This window comes from Phaseolus vulgaris, chromosome 8, assembly GCF_051622355.1.
Source record: "Phaseolus vulgaris cultivar YP4 chromosome 8, ASM5162235v1, whole genome shotgun sequence".
Classification (NCBI taxonomy): Eukaryota; Viridiplantae; Streptophyta; class Magnoliopsida; order Fabales; family Fabaceae; genus Phaseolus; species Phaseolus vulgaris.
In genome coordinates this window covers 55,524,147-55,542,087 of record NC_143505.1, presented here as the reverse complement: position 1 = coordinate 55,542,087, position 17,941 = coordinate 55,524,147, and the positions used below count along the sequence as shown (strand labels likewise).

The 17,941-nt window shown below is 25.7% G+C and overlaps 1 protein-coding gene across 1 annotated transcript; it reads right to left on the bottom strand.

The window, feature by feature from the left end:
* Positions 1-11,807: 11,807 nt before the first annotated feature.
* Positions 11,808-17,596, bottom strand: LOC137825905 (putative alpha-galactosidase B). The gene is made up of 13 exons (XM_068631708.2): positions 17,379-17,596; positions 16,944-17,079; positions 16,461-16,712; positions 15,051-15,225; positions 14,809-14,870; positions 14,552-14,715; positions 14,333-14,430; positions 13,290-13,348; positions 13,047-13,181; positions 12,737-12,960; positions 12,544-12,647; positions 12,390-12,440; positions 11,808-12,137 (listed from the first exon to the last, which is right to left on the bottom strand). The coding sequence occupies exons 1-13, from the start codon at positions 17,462-17,464 to the stop codon at positions 11,923-11,925; spliced, it is 1,761 nt and encodes a 586-aa protein (XP_068487809.1). The 5' UTR covers positions 17,465-17,596; the 3' UTR covers positions 11,808-11,922.
* Between the last annotated feature and the right edge of the window lie 345 nt (positions 17,597-17,941).

The following is a 17,941-nucleotide window of genomic DNA, read 5'->3' as shown; positions in this document are numbered from 1 at the left end:
ACATCATTCTTCCAAAAAAATAACAAAGTTTTTGTTTCTTCCTTACTTGATTTGTGGGTAAATTTCTCAAATAACAATCCACATTGTTTAACTGACAAGACTAATGCTTTAACTATATAATTTCAATGGAATTATTACTTCAACAATCATTTGTTGCTTTAGGGATATTCAATTGAATGTTTGACAACAATATTTTATACTTATAAAAATTTAATCACTTGACTGCACTATACTTGAGTGAACAATCAAATCCTTAAACAACAAATGATAAAATAAAAGAATTTTTAAAAAAATATACAGATTAAATTCATCAATTCTATAATATATTTGATTTAAGTTATATTCAATCGTATCAATTCACCAACAATATCATAATTAAATAAATCATTATATTAACTAACAATCAAAATTCTTAAAAAATAATTTAAAATAAACTTAAAAATATATGGATCACTTTTATAGTTTTATTTTTCTCCTTAACAATAGCAACTCTAATATTAAAAAAGATAGAAATTTATATGGAAACTTCTACAAACATAGAAAAACTCATCTAACAAACCAAAATATTGATAAAAAAACTAAATCAGTTTATATAATAATTTTCTCAACTAGTTAAACATGTCAAACTTTAGAATACTCATGTATACAGAATCAGTAATAAAAAGGATAAAAAATTAAAAAATAAGAGAAACTTACTCCAAAATAAAATATAATTAATGAAAACGATTTATACCTAATCTTCTACTAGTTAGAATGTAAGAAAATGACTAAAATTTGTTTCAAAGAGTTAAAAATATTTCAAATTAATATTTTTTTGAATAAGAATAAATAAATCTCTAAATATTTAAAGTTGTTTATTTATATTATTAATTAACATATAATTAGAACTGTAATGCTTATTATTAAAAAATCTCTCTTTTGAAGGGTAAAAGAAGTTCTTACCCATATATTCTAGAAATTGAAGTGTTGGTAATAGTTGTATGAACGAAAATATTAAGAAAGATTAATTTTAGGACTTAAATAAACAAACAAAAAATGTATTTTAGTACTATAGTTTTCAAGACTAATATAAAAGTGAGGTATGATTTTAGAAACTAAATTTAGTGTTTACTCGTTTGTAAAGGGAATGAATGTGGCTTGAAAAAATTACAGACTAGGCAGCCGGTTGTGACATTACACATTATGTTCGTGTGAACCAATGAAAAATAGAAGAGATAAAAGAAAAAAAGAATAAAGAAGTAAAAGGTAAGTAATTTTATTAATATTTTTATTTATTAGTACTAATTTTGAATTAATTATTTTTTATTATAATAAAAAACGATTCTAATCAGTTATTATTAAAAAAAATATTAAATAAAAATTAATTTTAAAAACAAAAATAATTAGTTAATATATTGATTAAATCAGGTAGTATTTTAAAGACTAAACAAATTATTAAAATCTAAATTAACTTTTATTATTAATAAATAATTTATATCTATTTGGTTGAGATATCATAATTTTAGAGTTTAGGAATGAGATAAAAAAATAAAATAAAAAAAGAAGTAAAAGATAAAGTAATTATATTAATATTTTTATTCATTAGTACTAATTTTGAATTAATTATTTTTTATTATAATAAAAAGTAAATCTAATCAATTATCATTAAAAACATTATTAAATAGAAATTAATTTTAAAAAAATAGTGTATATATTAACTAAATTATATACTATTTTAGAGACTAAAAAGATATTGATATCTAAATTAATTTTTTTTATTGATAATTTTTTTTTAAATTGGTATCTAATTAACTACCAAGATTTTAGTTACCAACTTTAAAATATAAATAATTAGTAGCTAAAATATTGGTAGCTAATTTAATACCAATTTATAAATTATTTATTAATAATAGAAACTAATTTAGATACTAATAAATATTTTAGTTTCTAAAAATATTTAATTTAATTAATATTAAAACTAATTATTTTTTGTCCTTAAAATTGGTTTTTATTTAATGATTTTCTAGTAATATATATTATATTAAAAACTCTTAATATTTTTAAGTAATATAATTTATTATGGTTGAAAAGAATAAATAATGCATTGAAATAACATTTTTTTTATATTTGTATCTTTATTTGTTAATAAAATTCTATTTTCAGATCTGATATTTTTTTTTATATTTATGTTTTGTTTGGATTAGTGAGAAAGTAGAAGAGAAGAAAAAAAATATTTTGGATTGAATGAAAAAAACATATTCAAAAGATTTTAGTTAATTGAATTCATGAAATAAAATAAAAATATAAACATATATATATTAAAAAAATAATTTGTAAAATATATTTTTTCAAATAATTTGGTATAAAATAATTTTTAAAATATAAAATATAGTTAAAATAAATTTTAAATTAAAATAAAAAATATTATCAAATAATAAATTTCAAAATAATATAAGTAAATTACTTTACAAAATATCAAAATGTCAATTAACTTATTTTATTTTATTTATTGTTTAAATAATTTTAATTAATTTTAAATAATTTTATTATAATATAAACAAGTATTAATAAAATATTAAATTAAATTATTTTATTAGTTATTTTAATGATTTTTATTTTAGTTGTCAGTTTTTATAATATAGAAACATATACTAATAAAATATTAAATTATTTGATTTTGTTTTATTTATTATTTTAATGATTTATTTTATTATAGTATTGAAATATATATTATAATTATTGAAAAATGATATTAATGAATGTAAGGATAGATATTACACATACAAAACCTAATTAATTATGTGTTGTATTTGCTTCCAAATGAGTTGTTACAAAATGTGGAAAGTTTAATATTAAACACTTATTTACGTTTTTCATATTTTGAATTTTATTTTTGTACTTTTGTTTTATTTTTATTCAAATAAAGTGAATAAATATATTATATTAAGTTTACTATTATTTATTTGTTTTAGTAATTGCATCTATTTTAGTGACCGTCTTCCTCATCCTTGTGGAAAGAAAATTGTAAGTGAAATTATAATAAAAAATAAAATAAAATTTAATGAAGATGAGTTGGAGGCCATGAAGATAAAGGATTCAAAAGATGTATATAGTTACATCACCTGTGTGCAAACAGTAGCTAATGAACTAAAATGCAATGAAAAGACTCTCACGGATGTTAGGGTTGTGGAGAAAATTCTTCGGTCATTGACCAATGACTTTGAAAATATTGTATGTGCAGTCAAATAATCAAGAAATTTGGGAGAGATGACCATTGATGATTTCGCGGGTTCTTTTGAAGCAGATGAACAACGAAAGAAGAAAAAGAAACAAGTCTTGGAGGAAGCCTTATAAACAAAGATGATAATCAAAGAAGACAAGGTGATGTATGTGCAACACAACCGAGGAAGAGGACATGAACGCGGAGGTCATCGTTTTGATCACAACAAAGGTCGTGGTCATGGAAACAACAATGAAGATAGGGGACAAATGAACCAGCAAAACTGGTGTGGACAAGGTCGTGATCGTGGTGGTCGTTCAAATCGTTCAAATGTTGAATGTTACAACTTCAAAAAATATAGACATTCTGCAAAGGAGTGCTATGTCAAGAAGAAAGTGGAAGAAAATGCAAATTTAGTGGAGGAGGATGAGACCAAAGATGAAGGAATTCTCATGATGGCCAATGAAGACTTCAATCTGGATAGTGACATGGTACAATATCTAGATACTGGTGCTAGTAATCATATGTGTGAGCACAAACATCTCTTTCTTGATATACAAGAGATAGAAGGTGAACATGTGTCTTTTGGAGACTCAACAAAGGTTCCCATTAAAGGTTGAGAAAAATATGTTTTTTCTAAAAAGGATGGAAAACAAGGCACTATGAAGGATGTTTATTACATACCTGATTTGAAGAATAACATTCTCAGTATGGGACAATTAATGGAAATAGGTTATTCGATTTTCATGAAATAACGAATTTTGCACTTGAAGGACAAAAATGGACAAGTGTTTGCAAATGTAGAGATGACGAAGAAAATTTGGTAACATGGAAAGAAGTTTTACAAAATTGGAAGAAAAATATGTTGACATGGAAAAAGATAAAGAAAGTAAAGTCAATCAAGTAGAATAACTCCATTAGTTGCTTTTGGCAAAAAAAGAAAAGGTGAATGAATTACTGTCCAAATTAGAATCCCTTTATAAGTTTTCAAAAGCCCTTAAAGTTATGAAGAAGTTGGGGGCAGAACCAAATGTCAATGACAAGTATCCGCCATGTTTTGTTATAATTGATGAGAGTGTAGGAAATACTTTAGGTAGTTTGAGTGCGGGGTTCAATAAAGTTTCTTGTGACAATAAGAAACTTAGTTCATATGTTGTACTTGAAGATAGTGGTTATGATTTGGGAGAAGATGGTAAATGGAGTGCTGTCGCGGCATCATCTAGAAAGAGATATATTGTCTAATGATTATGTTTCAAGCTCATTGAAGTCAAAGTTTTTCTTAAATCTTTTTAATTCAAAGAATGAAAGTGGAAAAGATTTTGTTTGGGAAATTAAAAGTAATTCAATTCAAAATTCTAGATGGATTGATGCAGTAAAAAAAATTTGAATTTGCTTTTAATCTAGAACAGTATGATGACTACTGAAAAATATGGGAGAAAGTTGGAGTAAGAAAAAATAAAAAATTAGAAAAAATCAATCTTAATAAACAATATATGAAAGGTTTAAGTTTTAGAAAAAAAATTGTTAACACGAGAAAAGGTAAAATTTAAGAAGTATATTGTAAGAATATTTAAAAATATTATATTCTCAATTAAAATATAACATTGAAATATAAGTTCTATTATCTGTTCATAAATTATACTGTTGGATGCGGACTATGGTTTTTTTTTTTAAAGATTAATATTAATATAGATTACTAAGTTTGGAAAAGTGACATTATAATAACAAACGTACTTGAAGATATTTGAAAAAAAAAGTACACGTACTGAGAGATAAGAAATACTTGTTTTTCTTTTTATTTTGTTTTTGATAAATATGGGTTTGATTTATGTGTCTCACAACTTTTGTTTTTTTTTTTTCTAAATGTAGTACAATTTTAAAACAAGTTCTTGAAATACAATTTTTTTTTTCAAATTGAGTAAATCATATGTTTAATATATAACTTATTCAAAATAAAATCACTTCCATTTATGATTTTAATGTAAAATCGTATGTAAAATATATGTTTTTAATTTTAAAATATAATAATCTATCAAATTAAGAAAAATTTAAAAAAAAATGAAACTAGTATATTTCATATACAATTTCTATCTAAAATAGTATTTAAAATATATGTTTTTCAATTTTTAAAAATAATAATATGTAAAATAAAATAAATAAAAAAACTAAAAAGAATACGAAATACGAGAAATAGGTTTAAGTTGCTGCTTTTAATTTTTTTTATATATATAATTAAGAAAAATAGGCTTTTATAAAAAAAAATTAACTAAATATTTTTTATTATATATAATTTTCTCATACATATTAAATGGATAACAAATAACTTTCAAGAAGTCAAACAAATATTTTATTATAAAAATGAAAAACAAATTACCATATCAATGTAAAATGTAAATTTTTTGTACTATTTTGTTTCTATGTGAATTACAATTTTATTCTCTATTTTAAATTTTCAATTAAAATTTCAGATTTATTTTAACTTTTCGAATTTTAGATTTTATTAATTTAATTTTTCATCATATAGATTATATTTATTTTAATCATTCTTCTAAAATAATTGTATATGAAATATACTAGTTTCAAAAAATTTAATTTGACAGATTATTATATTTTATTTTGAAATCGTAAATAGAATGAACAATTTTAATTTGAATGAATCGTATTCAATAAAAAAAATTTATGCCCATATTAAATTGGAAAAAATAAAACCTACAACTTTCTTATAAATGATGATGGCTGCAAGGTAGGCATAGAAGGATGTCTTATATATGTTTTCTCCATATCCCATAGTGCCCTTAAACCTACTATGCATCTTTTGCCCATAAAACAGTTCTTCACTTAGGTTTAGATGTTTCTTCAACTCTATGATCTCATTTTTGTTTACTTTAATAAAGGATTGTCTGAAAACTACAAACTGAGATCAGTAACCTAGTTTAATGGTAATGGCTAATTTATTAATGCAAATGAATAATTTTCTTCAGAAACCGTGTTTTGATAGGAAAAACAAAAATACAAGGGAACAGAAGACGGTTTAAAATGAAATGATTTAATGTTAATTTGGGAGGCGGAATGAAATAATGTGATGGTGGCGAATCAAAGTGGATCCCAGTGAAAAAGTGATCGTTGGATACGAATTACGATGCGAGTGAGGCACGAGCAACGAGGCCAAGTACCTTTCGCTCTCACAGCAGACAACGTAAGATTTGGTGGTCCTAAGATACGTGGGAACAAATGAAGTGACCAATGGTAGCGGAACACGTGTCCCATGACCCACTCCTCCGAAATGAAAAGTTGAATCAGGTGGTCTGGAAGAACAGTGAAAGATGAATGGAACTGTAACTGCATCTTTTGGCAAAGTCAAGAAACTTGATGACCCTGTGAGCCTCTAGGGTGTAGACTCTAGACCATGCTTCATCAACTACTCACTACCTTCTTCCACGTGTTCTCACTTCAACGCTTAGTCATTGGGATTCATTCACCTTTTACTTGTTGCCAAAGAAAACTATATATTATATATTATTATTTTCTTTATTCTCTTCAATTTTTTCTAAACTCAAATATTCATACTTACATAAGATCATAATGGGGTAATTTATGAAAAATAAAATATTGTCACCTCTCGAAATCACTTTAGGTCTCTTTATATATATAGGTATTTTTCAGACATTTATTTAATTATTTTTAATGATATTGGACATAAGTGCCATGTTACATTTGTCAAAGACCCACCTATTATTATTTACTATTTATGAGAGACACATCACAATTAACACACTCACGTGATCTTTGGATTTTTTTTTTCATTTAAAGTATAAAATACTAAAATTTTCTCCCTTCTTCAAAACACTCCTCTTAACTTTCACACTTTCAATTTGGTTCAGTATTACGTTAATATATTTACCAAAAAATAAAAATATACTTTGATGAAATTTGCCACCTATAACAACTTTCTCGTAAAAAAAAATTACTTTGACTTTTTTAATTTATTAACTTCTTGAGTAAGAAATTCATTATTCTTGCAACGTAAGTTAAATAAAAACACATTACAAATATGTCTTCTCAGCTTAACATGTTTTTCTTATTTATGGAAACTTTAAGAAGATGATAGTGTTCTATATAAAAAATAATCACTTATGTGTTGTCAATTTAATAGTCAGAGATAAAGAGGACAGGTCAACAATAATAATGAACTGTGCAACATCACACAGAGGGTGTTGTTGACTATATACCATGCTAAAGATTAAATTATTGTATAATAATGAAAAATAACATACAAAAATAATCAGTTTATATTTTTAATCAATATAAAAAGAAAATATTGAAACTAAAAATCCCAACTTAGTTGTGAAATAACATAATATAATATAATTATGTATGTTTGGATTCTGCCAAAAAATCAAGTTAGAATTCGATAATTAACCAAACATTTGAATGTAATTGATTTGTTATCTTTTTCTCTCTCTTTATATATAATACAGAGATCAATAAAATACAACACATTCTCTTTATAAAAGATTATAAAAGATATCTAATGTATGTATGAGGTTAACTAACTCAACTCTTAACCCATTGTACATTATAGAATAATTTGATTCTTATAAAATATAAAATATAGTCTTTATTTTGTGAACTGAAAAATAGTTATGAAGATAAGTTTTTATTATATATATATATATATTAAAATTAGTATCTAAAATTTTGATAATTAATTAGATACTAATTTTTTGAAAATTATTTATTAATAATAAAAATTATTTAAAATATGAATAATTTATGAGTTTATAAAAAATATATAATTTAATTAATATAATGATTAATTATTTTTCATTTTTAAAATTAATTTTATTTAATAATTTTTTTAGTGAATTATTTTATAAATATGAACACAAATAAATCCTACAACATTCATTCATGATAAAATTTGATGCTCTCTAAAATTTCTTCAAATTAAATCGATATTTCAGTCTTTTAAATTTATATATAAACATTCCTTTTATTTTAAAAGCATTGTATTTTCATTTTTTTACATTACAAATGTACTCACTTAAGTTTTAAACATAATATATAATAAACATCACTATTATAATTTGTGTTGAAAGAATCGAATTGAATTCACTGCTTCAAATAGTAAATCCAAGTGTGATTCAATTTAACTGTCTCTTTGAGAATCGGTAAACTGGTGGTAATTTTTTTACAACTATTTAATAATTTAAAATATATATTATTTATATGTTATTTTTTGTTTTTTTAAAAAATAATTTTAATTTTTAGAAACTTAATATTTTATAATTATTATGAATTTTTAAAATAAACTTAAATATTACGAAATATTTAATTTTTATGTATATTCCAAATGTTATTTTGTATTTTTTTTTAATATTATTAGACTTTGATATTATATTCATTTAATTTTTTTACCCATAATTTTATATCAGTATTATTTTATTAGTATTACTTCAACCAATAATCTATGAACATTATTTTAATCAATTTAATAATCAAAATTTTAAATCAAATATTATGATAGTGAATAAAATTGAGAATATAAATGTAGTTTGAGAAAATCTTATATGGTGTAAGTGTAATTTACTCTATATCATCTTAACATGAACAATTAGTTTCTTAAAGAAAAATAATTGTTGAGCTAATTTACATGTTTGGTTATTACTTCCTGCACTCTATGAATTGGGACTTACACCCAATCACTTATGAAATAAAACTTCCAAAGACATTTTTGGAATTTTATAAATTATTGGGAGGAAACAATAGCGTATATGTTTATACTACCTGGACCCAAACCAAAAGGAAAGCCCATCATTACAAAAGTGTTAAATAGCAGTTTAAATATTTAACATGATTATATATTTAAAATTTGTACTCTATATTAATGATCAAAATTTTAAAAAATATAACTATAAATACTGTGAACAATAGGATAAAAAAGAGATAAAATATATACCGTATTTTTTGTAAAATTTGAGGGTATAACAATATAATTTCTTTGTAAGTATTTATAAGAAAATTAAGAAAGAAAAATAAGATAAATATTTTTATAAACTGAAATTAATTTATGCAGAAAATAATTTATAAAAGACTTTACAAAATTTTTTTAAAAATAATTTACATTTTATTTATGTTAATTTTAATTTATAAACAATATTTTGCTTTTCCCTTTCGAAATTTTTTTGGAATCCAAAACATGCCTTTAAAACTACTTTATTCCTGCTTGTGTATATTTTTCTCACACATTTTTCAGTTCGTAGCTCATATGAGAATATTATATATTCATATACTTTATTCTTTTCCTGTAGTTCATATTGGAAAAATCAATTATTTAAAACGAACTACAAATAAATTAACATTAATTTCTAACTTGTAATAAAATAATACACTATTCCTAAACAAGAAAACCCATGTTCTCATCCTCACAATTTCCAACATATGAATCTAGAGAACAATCATGTAAAGAAAAAAGGTCAAACAAGGAATAAATTAGGGGAAAACCACTAAGATTTTTCAATGTATGAAGCAAATGTAAGATATGGTCAAATAATCAATGTAAAGCACATATTCCACACTAGAGGAAATTCCTTACTCCTTGCACTTGCATATGTTCCCTATGAAGGAAAACAAATATTATCATTTCTAACTCAAAAAATTTAGTAATAAATTTATAAATTTTTTTTATCTAATGTAAAATTTTCAATTTACATTTAAATTTTTAACATCTTTCACAATTTAAAAATAAATACATCGAATTGAATTATCAAACTATATTGATTGATTAATCACTTGAAAGGAATTTGTTCACCTTTGACTAAAAGGGATGAAATAATATGAATACCATGAAAATTACACTTAACCTTCTATTATTCATATTCATACAAGACAAAAGCTTTTCTCCTGGAATTTGGCCACATATATTCCCATTCTCTGTATAAACATCACATTAGCACCAAGAAGTGGTAACTTGTATGCAATAAACTTTGAATGACATACATGTAGCCACATCAAGGTGCATGAGAAGTGATAATCATTGACTTTTGAAGGTCACAACAGTTACTATAGTGGGGTCATGGAATTTTAAAAGCACCCAATTAATGGCCACAATGGTCAAACTTTGGCATGAAGCACCATCATATAGACTCAAAGTTCACATCCAAATGCAAAGTAAAATCAACCATATGTTAAAGAGAATCAATTTCCATGGAAAAATAAACATTCTTTGGTAATTTGAGTTGTAACATTTTATGAGGTTTTATTTCAAGTAGTATTTTCACATCTCACTTCAACATTCTTATGTTTTGTTACTTTTTGTTTTTGAAATATTTATTGTTTTTGTAAAGTAAGATGTATATCAGTAATAAATAAATGTAAATAACACAAAAAGAAGGAGAATAACTAGTTCACTAACAACAGGTTATTGAAATTAGGTCCAATTATAACATCAACATTTTAAATTAGGTCCAATTATAACATCAACATTTTGCTGACCTTAAATTTTTAGACATTTATGAAACCCTAAACCAATTTATGAAACAGTTTAAAATGTCCATAGTTTTTAGACATTAGAATTTAAAGACAATATGAAATATATTTTTAAATTTAGAATTATATCATGGATTATCTAATTTTAAATATATTTTAGATTATATAATTTAAAATACATTTCCGATTTCAAAAATATATTCCAACCTTTCATCTTAGCAATTCTGGAAATGTATTCTGAATTTTACAAAGTAAAATGTATTTCCGAGTTAAACAATCTAAAATCATAATTTGCACGGGATATGTTTTCATGTAATTTGACATATATTTTAGAATTGATTTTTGAATTATGTAATGGAAAATGATTCTAACCATAGACAATTTAAACTTTTTCCACACTTATATAGTTGCAAACAGAAATTATGGGGTGGTAAAAGAAATTGCCCTTTTGGTTAACTAAGTGAGTCCAATCCAAAGCCCATAGATTATACATAAAGAACAATCTTAACAATAAAGCTACCACCTAGATGCTCATAGTTACGGATCCGACAAAAAAAAAAAGGTATATAATGACTATCATATTTATATTGAATCACAAATATACTATATCATATTTATATTAAATCAGAATGAGAATAAAAATGAGAAGTGAAGTGCACTAGAACCTGTGAAAGATAATTTGAATAACGCAATGGGTTCTTTGATCTTTCAATTCCAAGCTTTGTTTAATATAAAGTCGTGAATTATGTTGATGCGTGATTATAAAAAAATTGATTTGTGTTTTTAATAGAAGTTGTTTACTTGTTCACTTTATTTATAAAAATGGTTATTCACTTTTAATTGAAAAATAGTTTTGTCCTTTTTTAATTAATTTTTCAATTAATGTTGATTGAATATGTTTGAAGTCATCGATTTTAAAAAAATCATTAGGAGTTTACAAAGGAGAAGATCTTCAAAGTGAAAGAAATCACTCAATTAAGAAATTTGGAACTCATACAACATATTATTATTGCAAGGCTTGGAGATCTTGAACTTAACCTCACATTTTGAATGAGCAATGATTTTAGACATTCTCATCTAACTTACAACATTCAAATAATTTTTTATGCATGAAAGTATGGAGTCGAAAAAAGGATTTGCTATTACTTTTGTAGTCGAAAACAACTTAAGAGTTTCGATTGAAGTTAAAATACAAAATTATAGATAAACATTCAAATAAGATTTAATGCCAAATTTTATTGACAATGAAGGACAAACAATGCACTTCCATGACTTGCCACTTCTGCTGATAATGTATCATTAGTTTTTATACTTGTTCTACTCCATGTTTCGGTTCCGATACAAAGTCCATACTTTCTTCTAGCTGGATACACAATAGTTAAGTCTACTATGTTTGCACATATTGTTGCTTTCTCACTATTCAGATTGAAAAAAGCAACATAGATCTCCCCTAAAGACAAGAAAAACCAAAAACAACTAATGTTAATTAAACAAAACTTAGAGTAGTTAAAGTTAACTAACTTATGCTAACATTTAATGTAGACTTTTCCTTAACTTTTTCAATTTTAATTGGAGAGTAATATCAAAATAAGATAAGGAAGTACATGTAGGTTTTGCTCATGTTATTTTACTACATATCAATTTGGTATTGCAGAAACACTGAACTAGAAAAGTCTAATGGATGAAATGAGGATAGACAAACCTGTTCTTCCAGTTGCAATCCAAGATCTAATCCCATTAGGAAAACCTTCAGCTGCATGATTGGTCAGGTTGCATTATTGAATAAAGTAAACAAATAAATGAGTGAGAGCACGAATAGTTCTACAAAAAGATAAGTTTTTCCTATTAATATTTACCTAGGAGATATTCTACTGTTGCACAAAGGCCAGAATCACTATTAACCAGAGTCCCATTAGATTTTAACTCCCACATGTGTGCAGATTGGATATATCTCCTATTCCTGCATTAGCAACATTGTAATATGATTTACTGCAAGCAAGTAGAAAAAAATCTAGATAAATAAGTTGGAGAATGGTAAACTATGATTACAATGATGCCATTTGAAGTTCTCTCTTGTTCACACAAAAAGGTTCCTCGTGATCCTGTTTTGGATTCTTGTAACAGATTCTCTCAAGACTTTGGTTGTGTTTTTCATTAAACCAACCACTTGCTTTTGGATCAATGCACTCAGTGAGAGCCATGGAGTAAGTAAATTGTAATTTTGTGACATTGTATTCTCCCATATTGACATCATGTAATCTGATATGAGGAAACTACATAAAAAAAAATAGAAACAATGGCAATGTAAGATTTAAGAAACATTGATTACAAAAGAAAAAACAAGAAAATTTTCACGTACCTCTTGATTGTTTGAGCTAAAAGAGTTTATCTCCAAAAGGGTAGGATTGGTGATAAGATCATAGGTCTGTTGATCAATTTTCCGTAGATCCCCTCCATACATAATGGGAGATTTTGCCATACAACACAAAGTCATCTGTGATATATGAGAATAATAACACTTAGTATTTATTAATTTTCGTGAATATATATGTCAGCTCCAATATACAGTAATTCAATTATGTTGTGTGCTTTGCATATGTACCTGTGTTCTTTGCTCATCTTGAGTAAGGTTAGTAGACCTATGTGGACCTTCATGAGCATCTATAGAAAAACAAAATAGAAAAAAGAAGTTTTATATTCTTAATTATCTAACATGTAAACAACTCAACGCAATTTTGAATAATTAATATATATATATATAAATAAATATATTGGATGAAATTGAAAACATACTTTTTCAAAGGCATATTCTGTTTTTGTTTGAAAAAGTTATGGAAAATGGTAGCTATTGTTGGGGCTTTCAGGTGAGATTCACTAGAAAGATTCCATAACAATGAAATTTCAACCAAACCCAAAACCTTAATACAATGAGTTTATGGGTCTTATTTTTTATATGGTACTCAATTCTCTCATTTCTACTCATCTTTCTTATTTATGCTCACACTTGGGTTCCTAACAATCTCTCCCTCAAGTAAGAGTCTCATATATATATTGATACATTCCCCTCAAGTGGAATCATTTCTAACCATGAGTACCTCGCTAGTGACTCTGTACCGTCATTAACATTAATAGGACATGCTTATCTAAACCTTCCATCGGGAAGACTTTCAATATAAGGATCTACTGGATCGTTTGAGTTGGTCACCAAGACAAATTATTAATTTGATAACACTGGATTCAACGGGGAGATTCCATAACAGTGTGACCTCAATCAAACTCACTAAGAGATTGACACCAACTCCAATCCAAAACCTTAAAACAATGCATTCATGCATCTTCTTCCTTATATGGTACTCAACTTTCTCATTTCTGCTCATATTTATCATTTTAATTCAATGTGAGATTTAGACTCACACTTGTTCCTAACCGCTACTTAACACAAATCAAACATAAATGTAAACATGAGAAGGAGAGTGTCATGAACCTTACCTATTGAACCAACTCAATTGAAACTCAGTGTGAAATAGTATAGTTTTGAAAATTATTATGCAGTGGATGTAAACTAAGAACTATTTAGAATAACTTAACTGGCTTCATCCTAATAAATTAAGGAAAAAGTAGTAATGCAGGGGCATTTAGGCTAACCTGGATCAGTTATCCATCCAAATGGTAGCATGTCCAAATCAGGCCAAGAGCTTCCATTTAAACCTTCTGCTCCTATTAAATTAGATGCTGAGAAGTCTCTGAAAGATAAATCAAATGTATTAAAAATGTAGACAATTTTGATGGTAGAGTAGTAGAAGAAAGATGGAAGAGAAATTCACATATTTTGAAGTCAAACATTGAAAGAATTTGATCAAATACCTTGATACATTAAAATGAGATAAGACTGCTGGCCACTTATCCCAATCATCTTGTGTTATACGATATGTATTAACTAGACTATTAACCCTCTCAGCCATTTCTGGTGTTGCATTGACTCCAGGAGATAGAGAAAACACAATAGGATTGTGAAAGCCATTAATAATCTGCATACATGGTAACTCAAATGACAACACTGTTCTTCATGTCTTAGCTTTTGAATGAAAAGGAGAAAAATGATTGAGAGTTTTGCATTATACCTCTGATACAGTTGTTATCTCACCCAAATCCAGGTCCTCACCAAATACACAATCTAGTTTCACTGTAACAAATCAAAGCAGAAAATTCATATAAATGTGGCAAAGCTGAGAGGATAATACACACAATTTCTTATTGCTTATTTGAAAATATTATGATTAAGATCAAATGTAATAAATGAATGTGTTGCATAATTTGTGATACTACATGCATGATAAGAAAAATATATATAGTTTATAAATACCAAAATCAACTCCCCATGAAGCATATAACTCATAAATTGATCTTAAAAAGGCTTTTCCAGCTCCTGTTGTTGTATTTATAGCCATGAAACCTTTATCCATCCATTTACAAGCCCTTGATGGGATTCCTATATCTTTTGCATGCCACACTCGACCAGATTCCATGTAAGGTTGTCCCTGATAATGGTTCAAGAAGAGAAAAGTAAATTCAAAAGAAAAAATGATGGGTATATAGTACACCAATATTTTCTTTTTACATAATTTTTAATTATATTGTCATTTTTATGAACTTATATCTTTTAATGTTTATATATATACTGTTAAAGTGAAAATCGTATAACTAAAAGAATTTTTTATTAAAAATGTAAGGTTAATATCTTGCATGTATTATTGTTAATATTTTATATTTTGATTGAAATCATTTTAATTTATTTTTCAAAATGATATTCATTATGTTTTGAACATAATTATTTTATCTACATGGAAAAAAAGTTTCAACTCTTCAATTTTTTTTTTTTTTTGTATTGTTTTAATGAAATGGATTGAACTGATTGAAGATCAAAATTAGTGGTAGTTAGAGATTATTTACTGAGAACTAATTGAATATTTAGTAAGCAAGGTTAAGAGTTGCATATGCAAATTTAGGATAAGAACACAACAACAATTAGAAAATATGAATTTTGAATGAAAATTAAGTTTTTTTTCCAAGAGCTCGATAGAGCTTTAAATTATATAAGAATTCAAATTTAGATCTTATTACGCTAACATGTGATGATTAATCTCAATTATTCACTTTTTCATTTTCTTTACTATGATATGAATATTCTTTCTTAATTATTTCACTTATGAATCTCAATTATTTTACTTAGACTCAATATCAGAATAATTTCTTTCCATCTTATCAACCTCACTTATGAACATCCTTAATTTTAACTTTTTTTCACCTTTAATTTATTTCCAAAAGTATTTAAATTATTATTTAATTTTAAATTCTATTGGTGTTTTTTAAAATTGTTTTTTCACATTAGACTCGAAGTTTTCAAAATCCCCTTTAATTACTTCAAAAAAATATTTATATTAAAATCTTAATAGATTTATAATCCGACATTTTTTTCTTTTCTAAAAATCCAAATTATTTACATTTTTCCATTTCAGCTAAAAAAAATTGTATAGCAGATGAGATAGTTGTTAATAACGTTTAAAGCTAAGTTGTGACTAAATACTAATTGTAGCAAGCTATATTGCAGAATGAATAAACTTGTATCCAAGTGGAATTAAGTCTATCCTTTAAATAAGATATCATGGAGTTGGAATTTAGTTCAGAAGAATGAAAAGGTGATTGAAAAGCAATCACATGCATGGTTACTAGAGAAAGAAAAAATAAAAATTTGCAGGAATGAGAAGCAATATACCGTAATTGTATCTAGTATTGGCGTGTTGTTATTGAATGCTTGTGTACTGATTCCAGCCATAAGATGAATCCCAAACTTCAGACTCATATCATGTACTTTTTTAGCTACATCACTGAACCCTCTCCCTCCTCTTGAAGAAGGCCATCTTTCAGGATCAGGGAGCATTCTTCCCCATTCATCAATCATATCAAAACCAATAGAATTTTTCTCACCCTTTAAACTCCTATACCAGAGGAAATCCACAACTGCATACTGCATTTCAGAGCAAATATTATATGCACACATATTTTTCCTTACTGTATATTGGACTGTATATCGGATCTCATCACATATCAAGCCATCTCATTGCTATCGGACTACCTATAAATTTATACTACACAAGTTGATAGTCTCAACTTGAAGAAATGCGTCAGAGATGATTTATATTTAAAACTTATTTTATAATACTATAACATATTTACTGTAATACAAATTGTAGAGTACCTCATATCCATGAACAGATAAGTTCTGAGAAATTATATTAGCATTCTGTAAGTATTCTTCTTCAGAAATGATCCAGCTAAAGCTATCGTAGGAGTTCCAACCTCTTGGAGGGGTGATAGCATTTTGAGATGACACACTGAAATCAACAATAAATAATGTTCATTGTTTGCCTGCATATATGCTCATTAATTTTGTGAAAGAATCTTAGAAAATACATGCAAAGACCAGAAAGAACAACATGGTACATTGCTACTGTGTTATGTACTTGTGTGATTTTTCTCATGACTAATGAGTGATGGTAATGAATGATTAACCAACAGAGCAAGATTGCACCATATAAAGTGCTGTCCATAAGATAGTATAAAAGCCTCACTTTTTATCTTTTGCAATGGATTAATATTGAAACCAAGGCTAGAGAATGTAATGCTGAAATACCTTTGAATTGCACAAAGACATAGCAGGAAGCAAAGAGAGATAGGTGAGATGCATTTCATGGTTGCAGCCAAGTATGTTCTAACCATGTGGGAGATTCTAGTATTTATGAACTTTGCCTTAGGCCTTCATGCAAACACCAAAAAGCATGAAGTCTATGAATGAAGAGTGGACTAAATGGATAATTTAATTTCTGAAATTTTGGATTAATATCTGAAACTGAATTTTTGAATGGGATTTGGTTTAATAAATAAATTAATCTTTTCTATTTGTGTTAAACATATGTTATTATTATCACTTAATTTTCCAGATTAAGGACTAAAATGAAAAACAAAGATTAATTTTAAAATCAATGATGAAACCTTAAATGATTTCAGGAATTTATTTGTTTTTTTCTTGCAGGGGCTAATTAATATGGTAATGAAAAACAATTTGAGAGACTAATTACACCAATTTATTTTAACGTTTTTTTAGAATGGATTGTTGCGCTCTAATCTATATGGAAAAGTTTTTGTTAACACTCAAATAATAAATAACATACTTTTAACACCCAATTATAATAATAT

Bases quoted from the DNA above. Each gene is read 5' to 3' on its own strand.
- LOC137825905 (XM_068631708.2), bottom strand. From the start codon at position 17,464: ATGGTTAGAACATACTTGGCTGCAACCATGAAATGCATCTCACCTATC. The intron at 15,226-16,460 runs GTATATTGCTTC...AACCATTATCAG, and splicing joins CAATACTAGATACAATTACG to GGACAACCTTACATGGAATC. The intron at 12,441-12,543 runs GTAAATATTAAT...CCAATCATGCAG, and splicing joins AACAGTAGAATATCTCCTAG to CTGAAGGTTTTCCTAATGGG.